Genomic DNA, 19,034 nt, shown 5'->3' with positions numbered 1-19,034 from the left:
AAAATTACATTGGTGGAGGGATGAGTGTTGGAACATTGTATGACTGAAACCCAATCATAAACAGCTTTGTAATGCTGTATCTCACAGCATTGCATAAATTGGTCAAGGAAATTTTTTAGAAGAATGTTATCTATTGGTTTTCCTTGAAGGAGGAAGCTGAATAGCTATTGGTATGGGGTGTGGGGGAAATAAAAAAACTTCCCTGATTCAATAAAAATTAAATTATTTTAGAAAGGAGACAAGTATTTAACTCAATGGTACAGCAAATGCCATGCATGTATGAGACCCCAGCAGTGACAAAATAATTACTTTTTAATAATTTAATAATTGCAAAAGAAGGTAATAAGAAAAGCAAAGAGGAACAGCTGAAACTAAATTTAATAATGTTTTATGAAAATTGTATGTTAAAACTATACACGCACAATTGTACTGGAGCCCTGCTTATTCCTTTGTCCTAATTCTGGTCATGGCACCTTTTCTTCTCAAGGTATCCTTGCCAACACCCAACTAACCTCAGAAGAACAAGACCCTCTAAGATCACTTCCAAAATTCCACTTCCCCTCACCCTAATTTTGGCACACATTGTGGAGAGTAATTTTTTGTTTTCTTAGTCTCCTTAAGCTTATAACTTCCCCGAACACTCCATACCAACAGCTATCCAGCTTAGTTTTTCAAGGAAAACCAATAGACAACATTCTTCTAAAAAATTTCCTTGACCTTTATAGCCTCTTCCAGATTCTGAAATCCTAGGCAATACTTGCTTTCCAAGAAGGTTCAGATAGGCTGCTCTTAATTCTGCATCATGCATTGGCTTCTAAGCTGTGGAGTAATCCTTGTGGATATAATTATTAAGCTTATTACATAAAACTCTTTTATATGAATATAAAAGTTTTTTGTATTCAGTATTTATTTACTTATCTATTTATTTCCAAAATAAACAATGATGTTTTGAGTTTCTAATTCAATATTTTGCAACGTGGGGTGGGAGGACCATGCCTAGTGATACTTGGGGGCTATTGCTGGCTCTCTGATCAGGGAACTGTCGGTGGTACTAGCGATGGAACCAGAGTTGGCTGCACTGTGCAAAGCAAGCACCTTAACCCCTGTACTCTCCCTCTGGCCTGTTATTTTGCTATTTTTATAAAGTGTAAAGACAAGGAGAATCAACTCATCACTAGTCATAAAGCCAGGTATCTAGCACCCATGACACTTTTAGAGGAAAATGTAAATGTTTTCATTTATTTCCATTTTAGAAGGGAAAATAAGAAAATTCAACCTGGACCATATTTGTCTTTGGGTGTGTGTTGGGGGGGGTGTCAAGGACTGCACTCAGTAATGATCCAGGGCTGCTCCTAGCTCTGTGCTTGGGGGCCTCCTACAAAAAAAATGCATTGTACTCCATTAAGCAATTTCTCTGGCCCTTATATTTGTCTTTAAACAAGGGTGATTATCAGGGTTGGAGCGATAGTATAGCGGGTAGGGCATTTGCCTTGCACGCAGCCAACCTTCGGTTCCCAGAATCCCATATGGTCCCCTGAGCACCGACAGGGGTAATTCCTGAGTGTAGAGCCAGGAGTGACCCCTGTGCATCGCCAGGTGTGACCCCAAAAAAGCAAAATAAATAAATAAAATAAAATAAACAACTGTGATTATAAAATATTAAACATTTCATATTGAGATGGCATGGCAAAATTGTCTAGGGCTTATGCAAGTACCAATATATTCTACCTTTCTGATACTACAGGTTCTGGGACCTCTCGTAGATATTCTGTTCTTAAATAAGAGTAAGTTTCCTTTTTAACTGTTGTAAAACAACAACCTTTTAACAAAATGATAAGCTGGAGTTTTCCTAAGTACCTAGGGTCTTAGCAGGGGCGAGGGGGAAGTACTAGACAGTCAATCTACGTTCTCTCCAAAGAACATCCCTTTCCAACTAAAATTGTTCAAAGTCAAAGGAGATTTTTAATGTGCTAATTAAAATGTTAGCTATAAGTTGAAAAGAGAAAACCTAATTTTTATTCACACATTTTGAAAGTGATTCATGAATGAGTAGGATGACATGTCAGACAAATCCAAGACCTTAATAGCTTATCAAAAGTTAAGCATTTACTTACAGAAAACCAAATTCACTAAAATGTAACTGCATAATAAAAGTGATGTCAAAATTAAGTGAAAATCAATGGGCAGGTAACTACTAATATTATGGCTCTTAAACCTAAGATGATTTTTGATGTTATGGAAGGTGTGAGTTAATAACAAATATGTATGGCAAGGAACCAGCAAGCATGTGAGACAAAAACACTAGGAAAAGAAGCAAATTCCTTTAATAAAGGCAAAACTGGGGTTTATGCAGTTTACGCCCTGGATCCCAGCCAGCACCTTTCAATGGCAAGGTTTAAGCAGTCTGTGTCTAGAAGTTGCAAGGTTTTAGTGCAAAAGAAGTTACCAAAAGATAAGCTGAAGCAGGACATAGGAATTAAAGACAGCTGGAATTCAACTGGGTGCTCTGTCAAATAGAAAGAAGCAGAGAGACATGTGTCAAAAGCCATTAGAAAAGGCGGCCTACCCATTTATTCAGTTGTCTGATGGGGAGCTCAGACTACTGGACCCTGGAAGCTCCCTTCATTATAAACCATTATCTATATTACACTTGCTTCAGGATTATTCTTGATATCTAGTGAATATTGTTGCTTTTCAAGACTGATTTGGGTTCTTTGTGGGCCTCTGGAATCTTCTTCCTCATTTTCAACCCTCCAAAGAAATACACTTACTTGGACATTGATGAGATATGACTATATATGATTTCTCCGTGAATATATATCCATTTCATTTTTTTAGATTTTAGAATAGTTTTTCTTTAATTTTTTATTAGTGAATAACCATGAGGTACAGTTAAAGACTTACAAACTCTCATGCCAGCATTTCAAAAATTATAATGATAGAGTACTCATCCCTCTACCAGTGCTTAACCTAGAACCAGTTCGGTAACTTTCTTGCTTTGCCTGTTTTCCCTAGAAAACTTTTCTCATAGCAACTATTGATATGATGTCTTCCTAATAATTTAGTGCTTGCACTAAATTGATATTTGCTCACATAAATTCCTGACAATTTTAATATGCTTAAATTTAGTTTTTAATGGTTCAAATCCTGCTCACTATATATTAAAAATTACTTTAACCTTATTATTATCTTGGTCAGACAACTCCTATTCTTACATTTACTACCTTAAGCCCAGACCAAGGTTCTGTAACTCAGAAAGCAAACTCTATTCTATGCTGATCACAATGACTATGATAGTGATGATAATGATAGAGGAGGAGGATTGTAATTATAATGATTGATACTAATACAAAACTGACTAGAAAATATTATGCTGAACATTTTTATAGCCATTAATCATTACAACCATGCTTTGAGAAATGTACTGCTGTTATTTTAGCTTTAGTGATAGATAATCTGAGACTACAGAGATTACCTAATAAAATGTACAAATTAAATATGGCAGAGCACAGTACATTTATATAAACTTTAAACTCTTAAGACTATGTATTTAATTGCTTATTCTTTGTTTTGTATAGTATGTTTGTTAAATGAATAAATAACATCAAGTAGAGAATATCTGAGGATAAAGTAAATATTCTCCAAATAAGATTAATAGAATGGAAAGAGATAGATCAAATGAAAAATAGTCAACCCCAGGTAGTCCATAACTAGAAAAGCAAAAATCTGTACCCCTACGTCCTATGGATGGGGGGGAGATAGTGAAATAGTAATGGCAGGAATGCAGTAGGTAAATGTAATTTTTATATTTTGTGCTTTGTGGAATTGAAACATCCTTTATGATTGTGGGCTGGTTACTAGCAGCAGATTTTTTTTCTGATATTTAACTTGAAAATAGCAACAAGACCAGCAGCCATAAAGCTGGCTCATTAGTCACTTAATCCCATCATCATGACTGTTGCCTGAAAAATTGTTGAAGACTATTATTTTAGGGTTTAATTTTTAAATAATCAAAATTGTGTGAAAGTAACACTGCAGTGTACATAAACTTGTCATCTGTTAGTTCTTTTGATTTATTCTTCACATGATGCTCCTTTGCCAAATACGTTTCCTTATCACTTTTCAGACTTCTTAACACTCTCTTTTTTCCTTTTAAAAAAACTAATTTCCTTCAAATTCATTCCTCCTTTTGCTTGTCCTAGTCATCATGAATAAATTGTGTATGTATGAAGATGTCAGTGTATATGGATGAACGATGTGAATCAGAATATATTAAACTGACACTGTCAGTCTTCTTTCAACACCAGCCTCACAAGCATAAATTTCGTTCTTTTTTTTTTAAGGGGAAATATCTTCCTACAAAAAGGCTTTCTCAACTACTGAAGATAAGTTGTGTGGGGTTATATTACACAGAAGTGTCAAAACTTGCAATTTAATACCCAAGCAGAGTTTTCTGCCTAGAAGTTTCAAGGAGAGAGCATTTGCCTTAATGCCTGGGTGGGTGGGGTCACCCGGTGCTAGCACATGAGGTCAGACTCAGATGGTGCAGGGAAGACCTGCAACAGAGCATTTATTAAGTCCATCTTAATAAATGGGAATTGTCCTGGATGAAAGTAACTCTCACATATAATGCACGTATACTTAAGAACCAAGATTCTCTATTTGAAAAATTCTAAAGAAATAATCTTCTGAGTAAATATTAATAGGTTTAAACTATGAACATAGGACGGGAGATATAGTGAGTAAGGAGCTTGCCTTGCACTAGGTCAACCTGGGTTCAATTCCCAACAACCCATATGGTTCCCTAGGTCCTGCCAGGAGTGATCCCTAAGTGCAGAGCCAGGAGTAAAATCTGAGCCCCAAAACTTAAAAAAAAAGAAACAAAATAATTCTCATGAAAGTTAATTTTACTACAGAGTAAACACTAAACCTTTGTATATTCTTCCCAAATCTCTCTTCGATATTGAGTTTTTTATGTTCTAAATAACATTGAAATAAATTATCTTCACTTTTTCAAATAACTCCATTTGTTGTTTGGAAAAAACATGAGATGTCTGACTGCACATGTGTTTCTCCTTATAAAATTCTGCAGAATGAAAGAAAAGAAATTGAAATATTTCCTTTATTTTTAGGACTGAAAAATGTTCCTCTGTGTGTGAAATTTCTATTTTTTTAACTTTTTCCCTTTTTTTTCTTTTCATTATAATTGAGGGAACATGATTAAAATAGTGCCAATATTTATGCTTTTGGTTAACGATATTACTGTACATTCACCATCACCAAGGTGCCCAAAACCCCCAAAACCCTCCACTATCTCCTTATGTGTATGACCTTTGCTTACCCCTTCTTCCACCAATGGATATGTAGCTTGTTTCCAAGTCTTGGCCAATGTAAATTATGCTGCAGTAAACATAAGAATGCATACATTTCTGCAGGTTTCATTTCCCTCAAATAAATGCCTAGCAATAGGATAGGTGGACGGTATAGTGATACTAAATCAACAGGGATGAAGTTTTATCCCATTCTATTCCACAGCAATCAATATTGGTGTTCGAACATGCACTTTATAGCACTCAGAATGTATGTTTTGGTTGAGCTGCACTAGCCAATAAGTACAGAAGCCAGTAAGAATAGATGCCAGTTGTAAATAATCAAAACCAATGCATACAGAATGAATATCAGCTATGCTCAAAGCAGATAGTACAATAAAATATGATAATATGTAAACACTATTATAGAACTTCTAATATTTTTCTCTAGTTTTCTGTTTATATGTCACTCTGGTAATCTGTGAGATCATTATGGAAAACAAGCAATCATATGCACCTTGGTAATCTTGTTTTGCATAGTTTCTTTATATGAAGGGCCCTATAGATATGAATTCATAAAAATCTATATTAATGGAACTGCCTCAAAAATCCACTTTTTTTAATTAATAAAAAATTTATTGGATCACTATAAGATACAGTTACATACTTGCATGATTGCATTTCCTTCAAACAATGCTTGAGCACCCATCCCTCCACCAGTGCACATTTTCCACCACCATTGTTCCCAGTGTCACACCCAACACCGCCACCCTACTCACTCCCTGCCTCTGTGGCAGGTACAGTCTTTCTTACTCTCTCTCTAATTTCGAGCATTGTGATTTGCAATACAGATACTAAGAGGTCATCATGTTTTGTCCTTGTTCTACTTTCAGCACATATCTCCCAAACTGGGTGATCCCTCCAATCATCATTTACTTAGTGGTCCCCTCTCCATCCTAATCGCCCTTTCCCCCAGCACGTGGGGCTGGCTTCAAAACCATGGTGTGATCTTCCTGGCCCTTATCTCTACTGTCCTTAGGTGTTAGTCTCATATTATGCTACTCTATATTTCACAAATAAGTATAGTCATTCTATGTCTGACCTTCTCTTTCTGACTAATTTCACTTAGCATGATACTCTCTATGTCCATCCACTTATATGTGAATTTCATGATTTCATAGAGATGAAATCATGAAATTCTAACAGCTGCATAATATTTCATTGTGTAGATGTACCAGAGTTTTTTTTAGTCATCTGTTCTCAGGCACTCGGGTTTTTTCCAGATTCTGGCCACTGTAAACTGTGCTGCAATAAACATACAAGTGCAGATATCACTTCTACTGTATTTTTCCCCATCTCTGGGATGTATTCCCAGGAGTGGTATTGCTGGGTCATAAAATATCCACTTGTTTGAGGATGTAACTGCCTCAAAAATAAAAATAAATCATTTTCTATTGTTTCATAGTGAGAAGCACTGCAAACTCATGAACAATGAATTCACTTCATTCATCCTATTGGAATACCTCTGCTGAACTTTTGAACAAATCCTGGAATAAAGAGTTTGCTTATAAAACACTCAGCATTGTGGATAAAGTCATCCTACCTTCCATGATTGGAATCATCTGTTCAATGGGGTTAATTGGCAATATCCTTATTGTATTCACGATAATCAGGTAAGGACTTTCATTTTCCTATAATTTAGGGATATTTCAATCTTCTTAAATGAATTCTTTCCTTCCTTATATTTTTCTTAATAATATCAGGATTGGGATATATTGTATTAAAATAATTAAAGATTATTTATGTATATTATCATCTGATAAGAATTATATCTCATAAAATGATAACATTTGGGGCTGAAGAGACAGTACAGCAAATAGGGAACTACCCTTGTACATGACAGATCTAGGTTTGATCGCTGGTACCCCATCTGGTCCACTGAGTCCTGCCAGGAGTGATTCCTAAGTGTAGAGTGAGGAGTAAGCCCTGAATACAGCTGTGCAGCCCAAAAATAAAAACAAAAGTAATGAGAAGACTGAGCCAATTCTTACTGTTAGGTTAGTGAAATTTTAGAACAGATATTCTAAATATGCCAAATACAGTAACAATAGCAGTCTCATTTCCCTGACCCTGAAAGAACCTCCAATCATCGGGAAAGACAAGTAAGGAGAGGCTGCTAAAATCTCAAGGCGAGATGAATGGTGACGTTACTGGCACCTGCTCGAATATATTGATGAACAACGGGGTGACAGTGATACATGATTCTAAATCTTAGTTGTGCATTAAAACCACTTGGGAGTTGTTTTGTTTTGGTTTGGTTTTTGTTTTGTTTTATTCTAAAATAATATGGGTCCCTAGGAATAGCTCAGTGGTAGACGTCTGTCTTGCAATTTTGCCAGGTTTGACTTCTATCCCCCGTGCTACTCCTCACACAAAGGACAATCCCAATGGTACTGCTGTTTGCAATCCCTAGAGCAGTTAAAGTGAGCAGTCTCTGTCACACTACAACCATATGTGCAAATATACACAAGCCAGCGTGTGTGTGTCCTCTGATCATTGCAAGAAAGGGAAAAGGGAAAAATAAATTTAAGATCCTATATGTCATTTCAACCCAGATAAGTTAAATCAGAATCTCTAGACATGGTGTTAGGCAAGGATTGAAACTATAATAAAACTATTTTACTATTCAGTAATAAGTTGATCTGATTTAACTGGTGAAAGACTCTCAGCTGAGAGCTGGCAGGGAAAAGGGGCAGGGGAAAGAGGGGATTAAGGTGACATATTTACAGTGGTGTTAAATTATGGTATATACAGTTGCTGCCCCTCCTTTTTACACTTACTTGGGAAAGGGAAATAATTGGGGACTACCTGACACCCAATTATTCAGACAGTCACAGATGGCAGGCTATTCCCTCAATATAGACCAATCCTAAATCTCCAGCCTTCTCTCTAATCTCCTCATTTGGAAATTTCCTTCTTCTCAAATTTACAGAATAAATAACCTGGATAATAAAAACAGATTATAGCAAATTCTCCGTGTTGATAGGTTCTTGGAACCTACAACTTAAAGAATATATTATAATGAGGACAAGTTCTCAAATAAATATTTAGTTCATTGTCAACTAGGATTTTCTTTCTTAACATTATAGGGGAAAAAGTCAACACTGAATGTTATCCAGGACCTACTGAACTTGTTTTTCACTGACTTGTCCAATTGATTTAGAATTAACATGCAGGTGGCTCCTTCACTGCTTGATATCTTCACTATTTTATTTTCATATAACTTGTACTTATTTAAATCAACCCAGGGTATTAGCCCTTCAGAAATGGTAATAATTTGGGGTTGGAGCAATAGCACAGCGGGTAGGGCGTTTGTCTTGCACATGGCCGACCCAGGTTCGATTCCCAGCATCCCATATGGTCCCCTGAGCACCGCCAGGAGTAATTCCTGAGTGCAGAGCCAGGAGTAACCCCTGTGCATTTCCGGGTGTGACCCAAAAAGCAAAAAAAAAATGTTAATAATTTTACAAGCAACTTTTATATGCAATGTGTTTTCAGTGTTGGGCTTTAGACCCTATTAAAAAAATCGTTAAAGACATTTGAAGCCAGATAAACTTCTTGGTCCTTCTCCTGTTAGAACCTTAGAACAAAGCTTGATCCCATCTACTCACATAAGACAAAGTTGGAAAAGGAGAATATGAAATGTAAACTGTTTTAAAAGTCAAACTATTATAACTAATTCATGAAAACAGAATCTCAGTAGCATGCAAATAATTATATAACTGAGAAAGGAAACCTGAGCCATCACACTGACAGATCTATTTCCAAATGACTATGAAAATTCTGCTTTTACTCATATCATTAACATTTTATACATAATATGTGAAGTAATATATGATAAATGTTAATGAAGCTGTAAAGATAACTTTTTTAATCTTTAAAAAAATTCTGGAAGCAACTTAAATTTTTTATTGCCAGTATATGTTCTTTGTAAATAGCTCTTCAAAACTCGATTATTTTTTCAGAAGTCATTAGTAAGCAAATTAATTTTAGCATAGGGAGACTTAGAATTTTTCTAATTTGTTTTGAAAATTTCCAAAAATTTTAAGGCTATTTTTTATTAATATTTTGATTATATGTGCTATAATCCTTTATTTGCTTACTTCCATTTTGTTTGGTTGGTTTATTTGGTGTTGTGGCCACACCAAATGGTGCTCAGGGCTAACTTCCGGCTCTATGCTCAGGGATCACTCCTAGTGGGGATCAGGGGAACCAATATGCTAAGGATCTGTCGTGGGGCTGGAGCGATAGCACAGCGGGTAGGGCATTTGCCTTGCACGCGGCCAACCTGGGTTCGATTCCCAGCATCCCATATGGTCCCCTGAGCACCACCAGGGGTAATAACTCCTGAGTGCATGAGCCAGGAATGACCCCTGTGCATCACTGGTTGTGACCCAAAAAGGAAAAAAAAAAAGGAACTGTCATATGCAAAAAAAAAAAATCCTACTTTCTGTACTATCTTTCTGATCCTTGTCATTTCTTGAAAAATGGGTGACTCAAGTAAAACTACTGTCTGTAACACTGTAACACTGTCCTCCCATTCATTGTTCATCAATTTGCTTGAGCGGGCACCAGTAATGTCTCCATTGTGAGACTTGTTACTATTTTTGGCATATCAAATATGCCACGGTAGCTTGCCAGGCTCTGCTGTGCGGGTAGGATACTCTTGGTAGCTTGCTGGGCTCTCTGAGAGGGATGGAGGAATCGAACCCAGGTTGGCCAAGAGCAAGGCAAACGTCCTACCCACTGTGCTATCACTCCAGCCCAATTAAAAGTACAAAATTTTTTTAAAATTATACATTTGAAAAGATACATTTGAAAAAAGATTTAATAATAATGAAGAGGAGGAATACTTGAGCTCATTACTGATCCTGGGAAGCAGCAATAAACTAACTTCTAACTTTGCAAAAGAGAGACTGCAGGCATGCATAGAAAAATAGATGTAAAGAAAATAATATTTCCAGAATAAGATGTTCTATTAGCTTTTAAAAAAAAAAAAAGCAAGAAGTTAAAGTGCACTACGAGGTTGACTACAGAGAAACCAGATCATTACTAGTCTGTCACACTTCAAATTTATAGCTTTTCAAAGGAAGTCAGTTTAGAAATATAGGAATAAAATTCAGCCAATTATAACATAATATTTCCTCCTTCTTGTCCCCAGAGAGAAACTAACGAACTCAGTTCTATTACTCAACTATTCTCCATAGCCATAGTCGAGCATGGGAAACTACTGCAATAAATGAGGTGAAGTTTATCTTAGACAGTTCCCCACCTCTACCTCCTGAATTCATATTTTTCCTGTCTACTGACAGGCTTCTTTAAGTGGACAGAGAAACTCTCTATGGAATGCCCTAACCTTCCCCAAATGAAAAAAATTCGTATCATGACATTTCCTTTGTCATCTCTCTGTTAAATCTAATAATTCACACACTGTCATGAATTGCTGAAACCACACTTTACTTTTTAACCCTCTCAACTCTGTATTCATTTTATACAGAAATTATAGGGACCAGAGTAGTAGTACAGAGGGTAGAATGCTTGCCTTGCATGAAGCTGACCCAAATTCAATTCCCAGCATCCCATATTGATCCACTAACCCCCCATGACTGATCCTTGAGTGCAGAGTCAGGAGTAAACCCTGAGCATCACCAAATGTGCCCTTCACCTTTCCCTCTCCCCCCTCAAAAAAACTGGATAGAAAGAAATGAAAAGAGGAACAGAGTGCTAACCTGAAGAATACTGATGACCTAATGATGGAATGTCCAGTTGCTGAGACAGACAGGGAGGAGGAGTGTTTCAAAACAAAGCTCTTTCTTTTTATCCACTCAGTTTAAATCCAGATTAATGGTTGTCTCTAAGTCATACCTTTATTATGGTCAGTTTTGGCCACTTATATACTATGCTTTGGGTTGACCATACCCTTGCTGCACACATTTCCTACGGTTTAGATGCTACTAAATTCAGTTACAACTACTCAAATGAACTAAAAAAAATATTTGGAAAGAACCTTTGTTGCTCATGTACAATACATCAAGACAAATCAAAAATCTATAAAGGTTAAAAACTTTGTCCACGGACACTATAAATGAAGGCACGAAAGTGAAAATAAAACTTCCAGTTAGGTTTTCTTTCCACCATATTATGCAGTGTGCCTAGAGCAGGGTGAGTGATTTTTATCACTCTAGAGTGGGGAAGGGATGATTAGTACATGCCTCAGGAGTCAAGAATTCCTTGTTACAACTCTAGCCACAGAGAGATCTGGGAGCAAGAAGTCAGAGCTGCAGGGAATAGCTAGAGCCGTGAAAGGGAGGCAGCCCCTGACAGGAAGTCAGCAGCAAAGAAGGGAATAAAAAGAACTGCCTTTTCTTCCCCACTCCTCCCCCAGTTTTCCTTTACGAGTTCTTCCTATTGGCTGAACCTAGTCTCAAGCCAGTTGGCAAAAGAAAATAGGACAAAACAAGGAAAAAGGGAAAGTAGACCTGAGTGCACAGTGCTGAATAAATGGTGCAATGGTTAGTTTTATATAATCCATAGCATATGTTTTTGTCTAATTGTAAAAACAAATATATTTAATATAATTTTTAACATTAAACTTACATTGAGTGGGTCTTGAGCAATAGCACAGTGTGTAGGGTACTTGCCTTGCACATGGCCAATCAGGATTTGATCCCCAGAATTCCATATAGTTCCCTGGAGCCCCACCAAGAGTGATCCTTAGCACAGAGTCAGGAGTAGTCCCTGAGCACTGAGGGTGTGATCCAAAATAATAAATAAACAGACTTCAGGATCACGATCACGAAATCCCATTAATCATCGATTTCTCCATCGGGCTCAGTAACCTCTCCATTCGTCCTTTCCCTGAGATCTTAGAAGTCTCTCTTGACTCAGCCCTCCCAATGATGTCACACTGGAGGCTCTTTCAGGGTCAGGGGGATGGGATCCTGCTTATTACTGGATTTAGCATATGAATACACCATGGGAAGCTTGCAAGGCTGTCCCATGTGGGCAGGAAACTCTCAGAAGCTTGTCAGTTTCTCCCAGAGTGAGAAGTAGGCTACAAGATATCTGCTTTGCGGCGGCGCGCTTCTGGGAGCTTGCTTTTAAGTCTCTGGATGTTGGCCATTGATGGGATTACACACACCTGGGTTCCTCTGCGGGTACCTTCATGCATGAGGCCCGTCCAAATGTGTGGAGAGGGGCCTTGAGTATGGCTGTAGCTATATTCTGGTGGTCTTCAGCTGCCGGGAGCTCTGCTCTGGGTGGGAGGGAAGCTGGAGCCCATCCCCTCTGAGGGGCCCCGGGGAAGACAGCCAGGTGTGTGAGCAAGAGACTCTCTGCCAAATAAATAATAAATATTTAAATAAATTAATAGACTTACAAAGAATAAAGTTAAAAATCCAGCACGATACTACCACTAAACATGCAATCACTTGATCACTTGAAATACTATTTCAACATGTTTGCAATCAAGTGTGTAAAATACATTTAGGATTGTGCTATATAGACATGGTTAATATATATTTTTTACTTAAATATTTTTCTATTTGATTAAATATTCTCATATACTGCTTTATAACAACTGTATGGATTACAATTTATTTTATCATTCCTCAAATTAGTGAGCATCAGATTGACATTGTTAACCATATGGGAAAATGTTAAATAAAACGTTCACTTGTTACTTTCTTTTTTAGTATTTGAAGGGTTTGTTCATGAGAAACAATTCTAATAATGTTTCTCTGGAAATAGAAAATTAGAAGATAATTTAGACCTAATTTTAAATGCAAGTTTTATACACAGAATGTTATCATTTTAATTTTTTTTATTTCTGTGCTGTCACTTTCAGTGACAAAAACCAAGAAAAATATAAATGCTATCTTCTATCCTAATGTCTCTTGCCCTGATAACAACATAAATTTGCTTGAGAATTCTTTTTTTCCTACACAGAATATCCTCTAGAAACACCCTTATTTAATTTTTTTAATTACCAGTTAGTGACCCATTCTGTCCTCTACAGTAGCATTACCATAATTTGTGTCCGTAAATGATGGGTATCTCTCCAGACAAGAGCAAAGGCCAGGGATGTAATTACTGCAATCGGGACCTACATAAAATCCTCTGATATATATTCCCATTCAAATGGAAATAACATCCATTTAATAGGGTAAGATGTACAGGGACTTTTGTGGTGGTATGTTTGCTTGTGTTTTTGTTTCTTAACCTGAAATTCCTTATAGCCAAGAGACCTCTAGTAACTTTTATTCTGTCCCCTCGTCTGTCCACTCTCCACCTCCCACTCCCAATGGCCTAGCAGAGACAAAGAATGAGATTCAAAGGGTAGTCATTCGGCTACTCTTTGGGTCAACACAAAGTTCTTTAAAGTCTCTTCTTGTTCTTGCTATTCTGAGTCCCAGGCCTCCAACATGCTTCATTAATGGCACCAACAATACCTAGAATGTGACCGTAGAGTGAGCACTAGGGACAGTAACTTTCCTGCAGAGCATGTTGCCAGAGCCTGTGTAAAATATTTTCACCCCAACTGATCTCTCACATGAAGAACAAAATTCAAAGGCCAAAGACTTAGCATGCTTGTGAATAATAAAGAAATGCCCTAATTTTCAAACCACAGAGCACTCCTCCCGTACCTAGAGTGTACTAAGCAGTTATGCATAAGCTTAGGGCTAATTCTTTGGCAACTTTCATTCATTATTTTGGCTAGTCAGTTCAGTCTTGCTTCTGCCTTGACTTCCCCCATGGGGCAGAAGCAGAGATCCCTTTGGTAGGCTCCTTGTGCATGTCTCTACCTTCCTCTGATCATATTGTAATTTACCATTCGTTTACACATGGCTAGACCATAGCTCCTTCCAGCTTCATAAACCTGCTCATTTCTGTGAGTTACTTAACTCTGTAGCCCCAAAGCATAAGGGCATACAACAAAACATTGAATTAATAAAACTGTCTTCCGTATGAAAATACTTGTTTATTATTGAGTTCCCTACACAAAAGTTAAGCCCACACAAATTATTTTTATTTTTTTAAATTTATTTATTTTTTAATTAGTGAGTCACAGTGAGGGTACAGTTACAGATTTATACATTTTTGTGCTCATGTTTCCCTCATACAAAGTTCGAGAAGCCACCCTTCACCAGTGCCCATCCTCCACCACAAATAAACCCAGCATCCTTCCCACCCCCCCCCAATCCCATCTCCCCACACCCCAAACCTGACACTGTGGCAGAGTATTCCCTTTTGTTCTCTCTCTCTAATTAGGTGTTGTGGTTTGCAATAAAGGTGTTGAGTGGCCATTGTGTTCAGTCTCTAGTCTACATTCAGCACTCATCACCCTTCCCCTGTGTGGCCTCCAACCACATTTTACTTGGTGTTCCTTTCTCTATCTGAGTTGCCCTCTCCCCAGAATGTGAGGCCAGCTTCCAAGCCACGAAGTCAACCTCCTGGTACTTATTTCTACTATTCTTGGGTGGTAGTCTCCTACTCTGTTATTCTATATCCCACAGATGAATGCAATCTTTCTATGTCTCTCTCTCTCTCTCTTTCTGACTCACTTCACTTAGCATGATACTTTCCATGTTGATCCACTTATATGCAAAGTTCATGACCTCATTTTTTTCTAACAGCTGCATAGTATTCCATTGTATAGATGTACCAAAGTTTCTTCAACCAGTCATCTGTTCTAGGGCACTCGGGTTTTTTCCAGATTCTAAGCCCACACAAATTTTAAATTGCGATTTTTTGCTTAGAAAATTCTTCATGTTTGGTTTTATGTTTTGTTTTGTTTTGAAGCCAAACTCGGTGGACAGGGCTTAACTCCTGCTTCTAGACTCAGGGATCATTCCTGGCAATTGCTCTATGGACCATGTGGGATGCCTAGAATTGAACCCTGGCCAGTCATGAACAAGGCAAACACCCTGCTAATTGTACTTTTCCCTTAGTCCCTCTCAGAATATTCAGAATAAATTAGAATGTCATATCTTGTTGCGGGGGGGGGGTCACACTCAGCGATGCTCAGATGTTATTCCTGGCTCAGCACACAGAAATTATTTCTGGCTGGGGGGACCAGATTGAATGCTCTGGATTGAACCCAGGTCCGCTGCTTGAAAAGCAAATACCTTAAGTACTATACTATCTCTGCATCTCCAGAGCCACATCTTGAGAGTGCCGCATCGTGATTGCATGACATTTATCCACCCTGAAGGAGACGTGAGATCATTCTCAGTGCACTCTCCGAGCCCAGTAGTTTCAGATAGCTTCTCCACAGTGGACCCCAGAGTCTTAGTGAATAATCTCTTCTATGGATTAACCTTGATATAACTAAGTATTGACTGAATTCTCTAAACTAATGGCCTTAGTATTTTCAGCATCAGTGTAGGAAAAATCATATTCTGTAATAGAAAACATTTTCAGTGTCGAGCTATTTTAGATATTAGGAATAAGTAAAGGCTAAGGCCATTCCCCACTGATCTATCCTGAGAGTGGTAAATTTTTGTTGTTATGTAAAAATTACCACTACACAGAGTGGTTTAACACAATGAACATTCATTATCTTATATAGTTTTAAAGGTTAAGAATGCAGGAACAGGGGCTGGAGTGATAGCACAGCGGGTAGGGTGTTTGCTTTGCTAGTGGCCAACTCATGTTTGATTTACAGCATCTCATATGGTCCCCTGGCACTGCCAGGAGTAATTACTGGGTGCAGAGCCAGGAGTAATCCCTGATCATTGCTGGGTGTGACCCAAAACAGTAAAAGAAAAAAAAAAGGATGCAGGAGCAGCTTAACTGGGTGGATCTGGCTCAGGGTCTCTCATAAAGTTTTAGTCAAGTTGCCCAACACCCCATTCCCAGATGAACAGTATTCTTACTAAGACCTGGAGCATCCACTTCCAAAGTAGCTCACTCACACACTTAGCTAACTGGGGCTAGTTTTTGAAATGAAATTTCTGTCCATCTCTGTGGTATTACTTGAGTATCCTCACAAGATGGAAGCTGGTTTCCCTGAAGGGAAAAAAATATAATCCAAAGCTATGGCCTACCATGCATTTTTATTGTTGTTTCAAATATTATACACCATCAAATCCACCATATTCAATATGTTAAAAGGGAATTACTGTATCTAATCCACACTCAGAGGAAGGAAACTGGGCTCTGCCTATAGTTAGGAATAGCAAAGAATGTGTGAGCACATTTTTAAACCACCATCATCATCAGATAAACAGTACAATATGTTTAAGTATATATAAGATTAGGTACTCATGTGATGCATTTGTGTAGGTTTTCCTTTAACAGTTAAAATTAATCCTGAAAATTGGAAAATCATAGTAGATGGCATAAATAGAAACAAGTGTATACTTTCTATGTCAATTATTGGTTCCCCTCCCTTTATTTCAGATCCAGAAAAAAAACGATTCCTGACATTTATATCTGCAATCTGGCTATGGCTGACCTGGTCCACATCATTGGAATGCCTTTTCTTATTCATCAGTGGGCCCGGGGAGGAGAATGGGTGTTTGGAGGACCTCTGTGCACCATCATTACATCCCTGGATACCTGCAACCAATTTGCTTGTAGTGCCATCATGACGGTAATGAGTGTAGACAGGTAAATGAAAAAACTCTGACAACACTTGACATAATTTATAAGTGCCTGAGCTTCCCCAAGATGATCCCAATTTATGCAAACTCAGTGCCATTTTGTAAAAAGCAAAGCTCACCTTTCTTTGTTTCATTATAGGATACATTTCTTAAGAATATTTTTCCAACTGTTGAATCTATTCGGGGGGGGGCACACCAGGTGATGTTCAGGGGTTATTCCCAGCTCTGCACTTAGTAATCACTCCTGGTGGGGCTTGGGATACCATATGCAGTGCCAATTATGGAACCCGGGGCAGCCACCTGCAGGGTGAAAGCCCTCCCCACTGCAGTATCGCTTCAGCCCCTACAGAGTCTTTTCTTAAGGGAAAACTAATCACACTAGAATCTTCTTTTTTTCTAAAAGTTCTTTTGGACCTTGATTTTGTTTACAATTCACTACAAGGAAAATAATGAAGGCTGGAGAGAGAGAAGTACAGGGGTATAAGGTGCTTGCCTTGCATGCAGTTGACTCCAGTTCAATTATCTTCTTCCGAGCCCTGCCAGGTGTGCCCTCTGAGCACAGCCAGGTGGGGCCCTAAAATAAAAACAATCAATAAAAAATAATAAAGTTATGAAATTTTAGAAAACAGAATCTATGTTAATAATAATGATAACAATCATCATCATCATCATCATCATCATCATCATCATCATCAATCCCCTATTATTCTGAGATCCAGAAAGGTTAGGGGATTTTAGGAGGCACAGAGAGTCAATGGCAAAACGAAGACCTGAAAGGGTCTTTTCACTTATCCTGGACTATTTCTGCTTATGTTCCCTGTTTTACATACTCTTGTTATGATTTCGGAGTTTTGAGGTATCAATGAAGTAGATATAGGCTCCTATACAGTGAGATTTTAAAGAAACATGCCAGTAAGACCATTTTTATAGTTAATGAAAATATTTTATGATTGATTAACCACAGTGGCCTTGAATGTGCCATAGCAATCTTTACCAGCTATGTAAGTCAATGTAATTCAAAACGGTGACAGTAATGGTATTTTTGAAGCCAGTGGTAGGAGCACAGTTTAGACTCACACTGCCCAGCTCTAGAGATAGCAAGTATCTAGATTCTGTCTCCCCATTTGGCCTCTTTAGAAATATGTAATATAGGATGCACCCTGCATTGGCTTTAAGGACAAGAGTAATAAATATGTCCATAATCAATATACAGAGAACAATCAAACTGCAGCCCAACACACTTGATCCCACTTGCCCTAATCTATTGTTTCTTTCTTCTTTGCTCAAATTAATACATACTTTATTTTGTGTAGGAATGTACTGTGATTGTTTATCACCTACTTTTCCCTACGCCACAAGTGTGAATTCCACAAAGCAAGGTATTTGATGACTAGTAAAACCCACATATCTGTATAACAATGATTGGCACCTGAGTACTAAAAAACATATTGATGAATCAGTAAATGAATGTCTTGGGAGCTGTGTTAAAATTTCCTGTTAACTTCTTCCTGAGCTCTGCCACTTTTCTCCTTCCCAGGGGCCTTCAGAATGTAGAATTAATGTGAAGTTCTTCAGGTGGATAAACAAAGGAATAGCAAGATTTATATAAATCAGTCACTGGATCATATTATTCAAACATGAATGATCATTATTTAATGTATTTTTAATCCTGATGTTTTTCTAAAATGAGAATTCTCAAAGTGCAGAGTATGTCTCTCAATTTATAATTATTATCCCATATTTTAATCCATGCACTGTGTAGGTGTAGTTAGTTAAGCTGGTATCAGCCGATGTTGACAGGGTCTTGAGAAAACCCTAGTAAACTCACCAAAGCTTCAACACCAGGGAGAGGACCCTGAACCTTCCAGGTCCACTGTAAAAAAAAATAATAACCTAAATCACAGCCTTACCAACTAATCTCATTCTTGAAGATTATACAAAACTTCAGGGGCCAAAGAGATAGTACAGGGCTTGTGGTGTTTGCCTTACTTGTGGCCAATTGCAGCCCAATGCCCAGTACCATATATGGCCCTGAGTACCACCAGTAGTGATCCTGAGC

At 37.8% G+C, this 19,034-nt stretch overlaps 1 protein-coding gene across 2 annotated transcripts in view; it reads left to right on the top strand.

The window, feature by feature from the left end:
• The window catches only part of MCHR2 (melanin concentrating hormone receptor 2), a 36,741-nt gene that overhangs the window by 4,807 nt on the left and 12,900 nt on the right, over window positions 1-19,034 (top strand). For both annotated transcript variants that reach the window (XM_004605690.3, XM_055136304.1), the window contains exons 2-3: window positions 6,775-6,982; window positions 16,773-16,982. In XM_004605690.3, the coding sequence (XP_004605747.2) occupies window positions 6,801-6,982; window positions 16,773-16,982 (392 nt within the window). In that variant the 5' untranslated portion in view covers window positions 6,775-6,800. The remainder of the gene's footprint in view (window positions 1-6,774; window positions 6,983-16,772; window positions 16,983-19,034) is intronic.

The sequence above is a fragment of the Sorex araneus genome, chromosome 4 (genome assembly GCF_027595985.1).
Source record: "Sorex araneus isolate mSorAra2 chromosome 4, mSorAra2.pri, whole genome shotgun sequence".
NCBI lineage: Eukaryota > Metazoa > Chordata > Mammalia > Eulipotyphla > Soricidae > Sorex > Sorex araneus.
The sequence above is the reverse complement of the archived record's forward strand: the minus strand, read 5'-3'. Positions and strand labels throughout refer to the sequence as shown.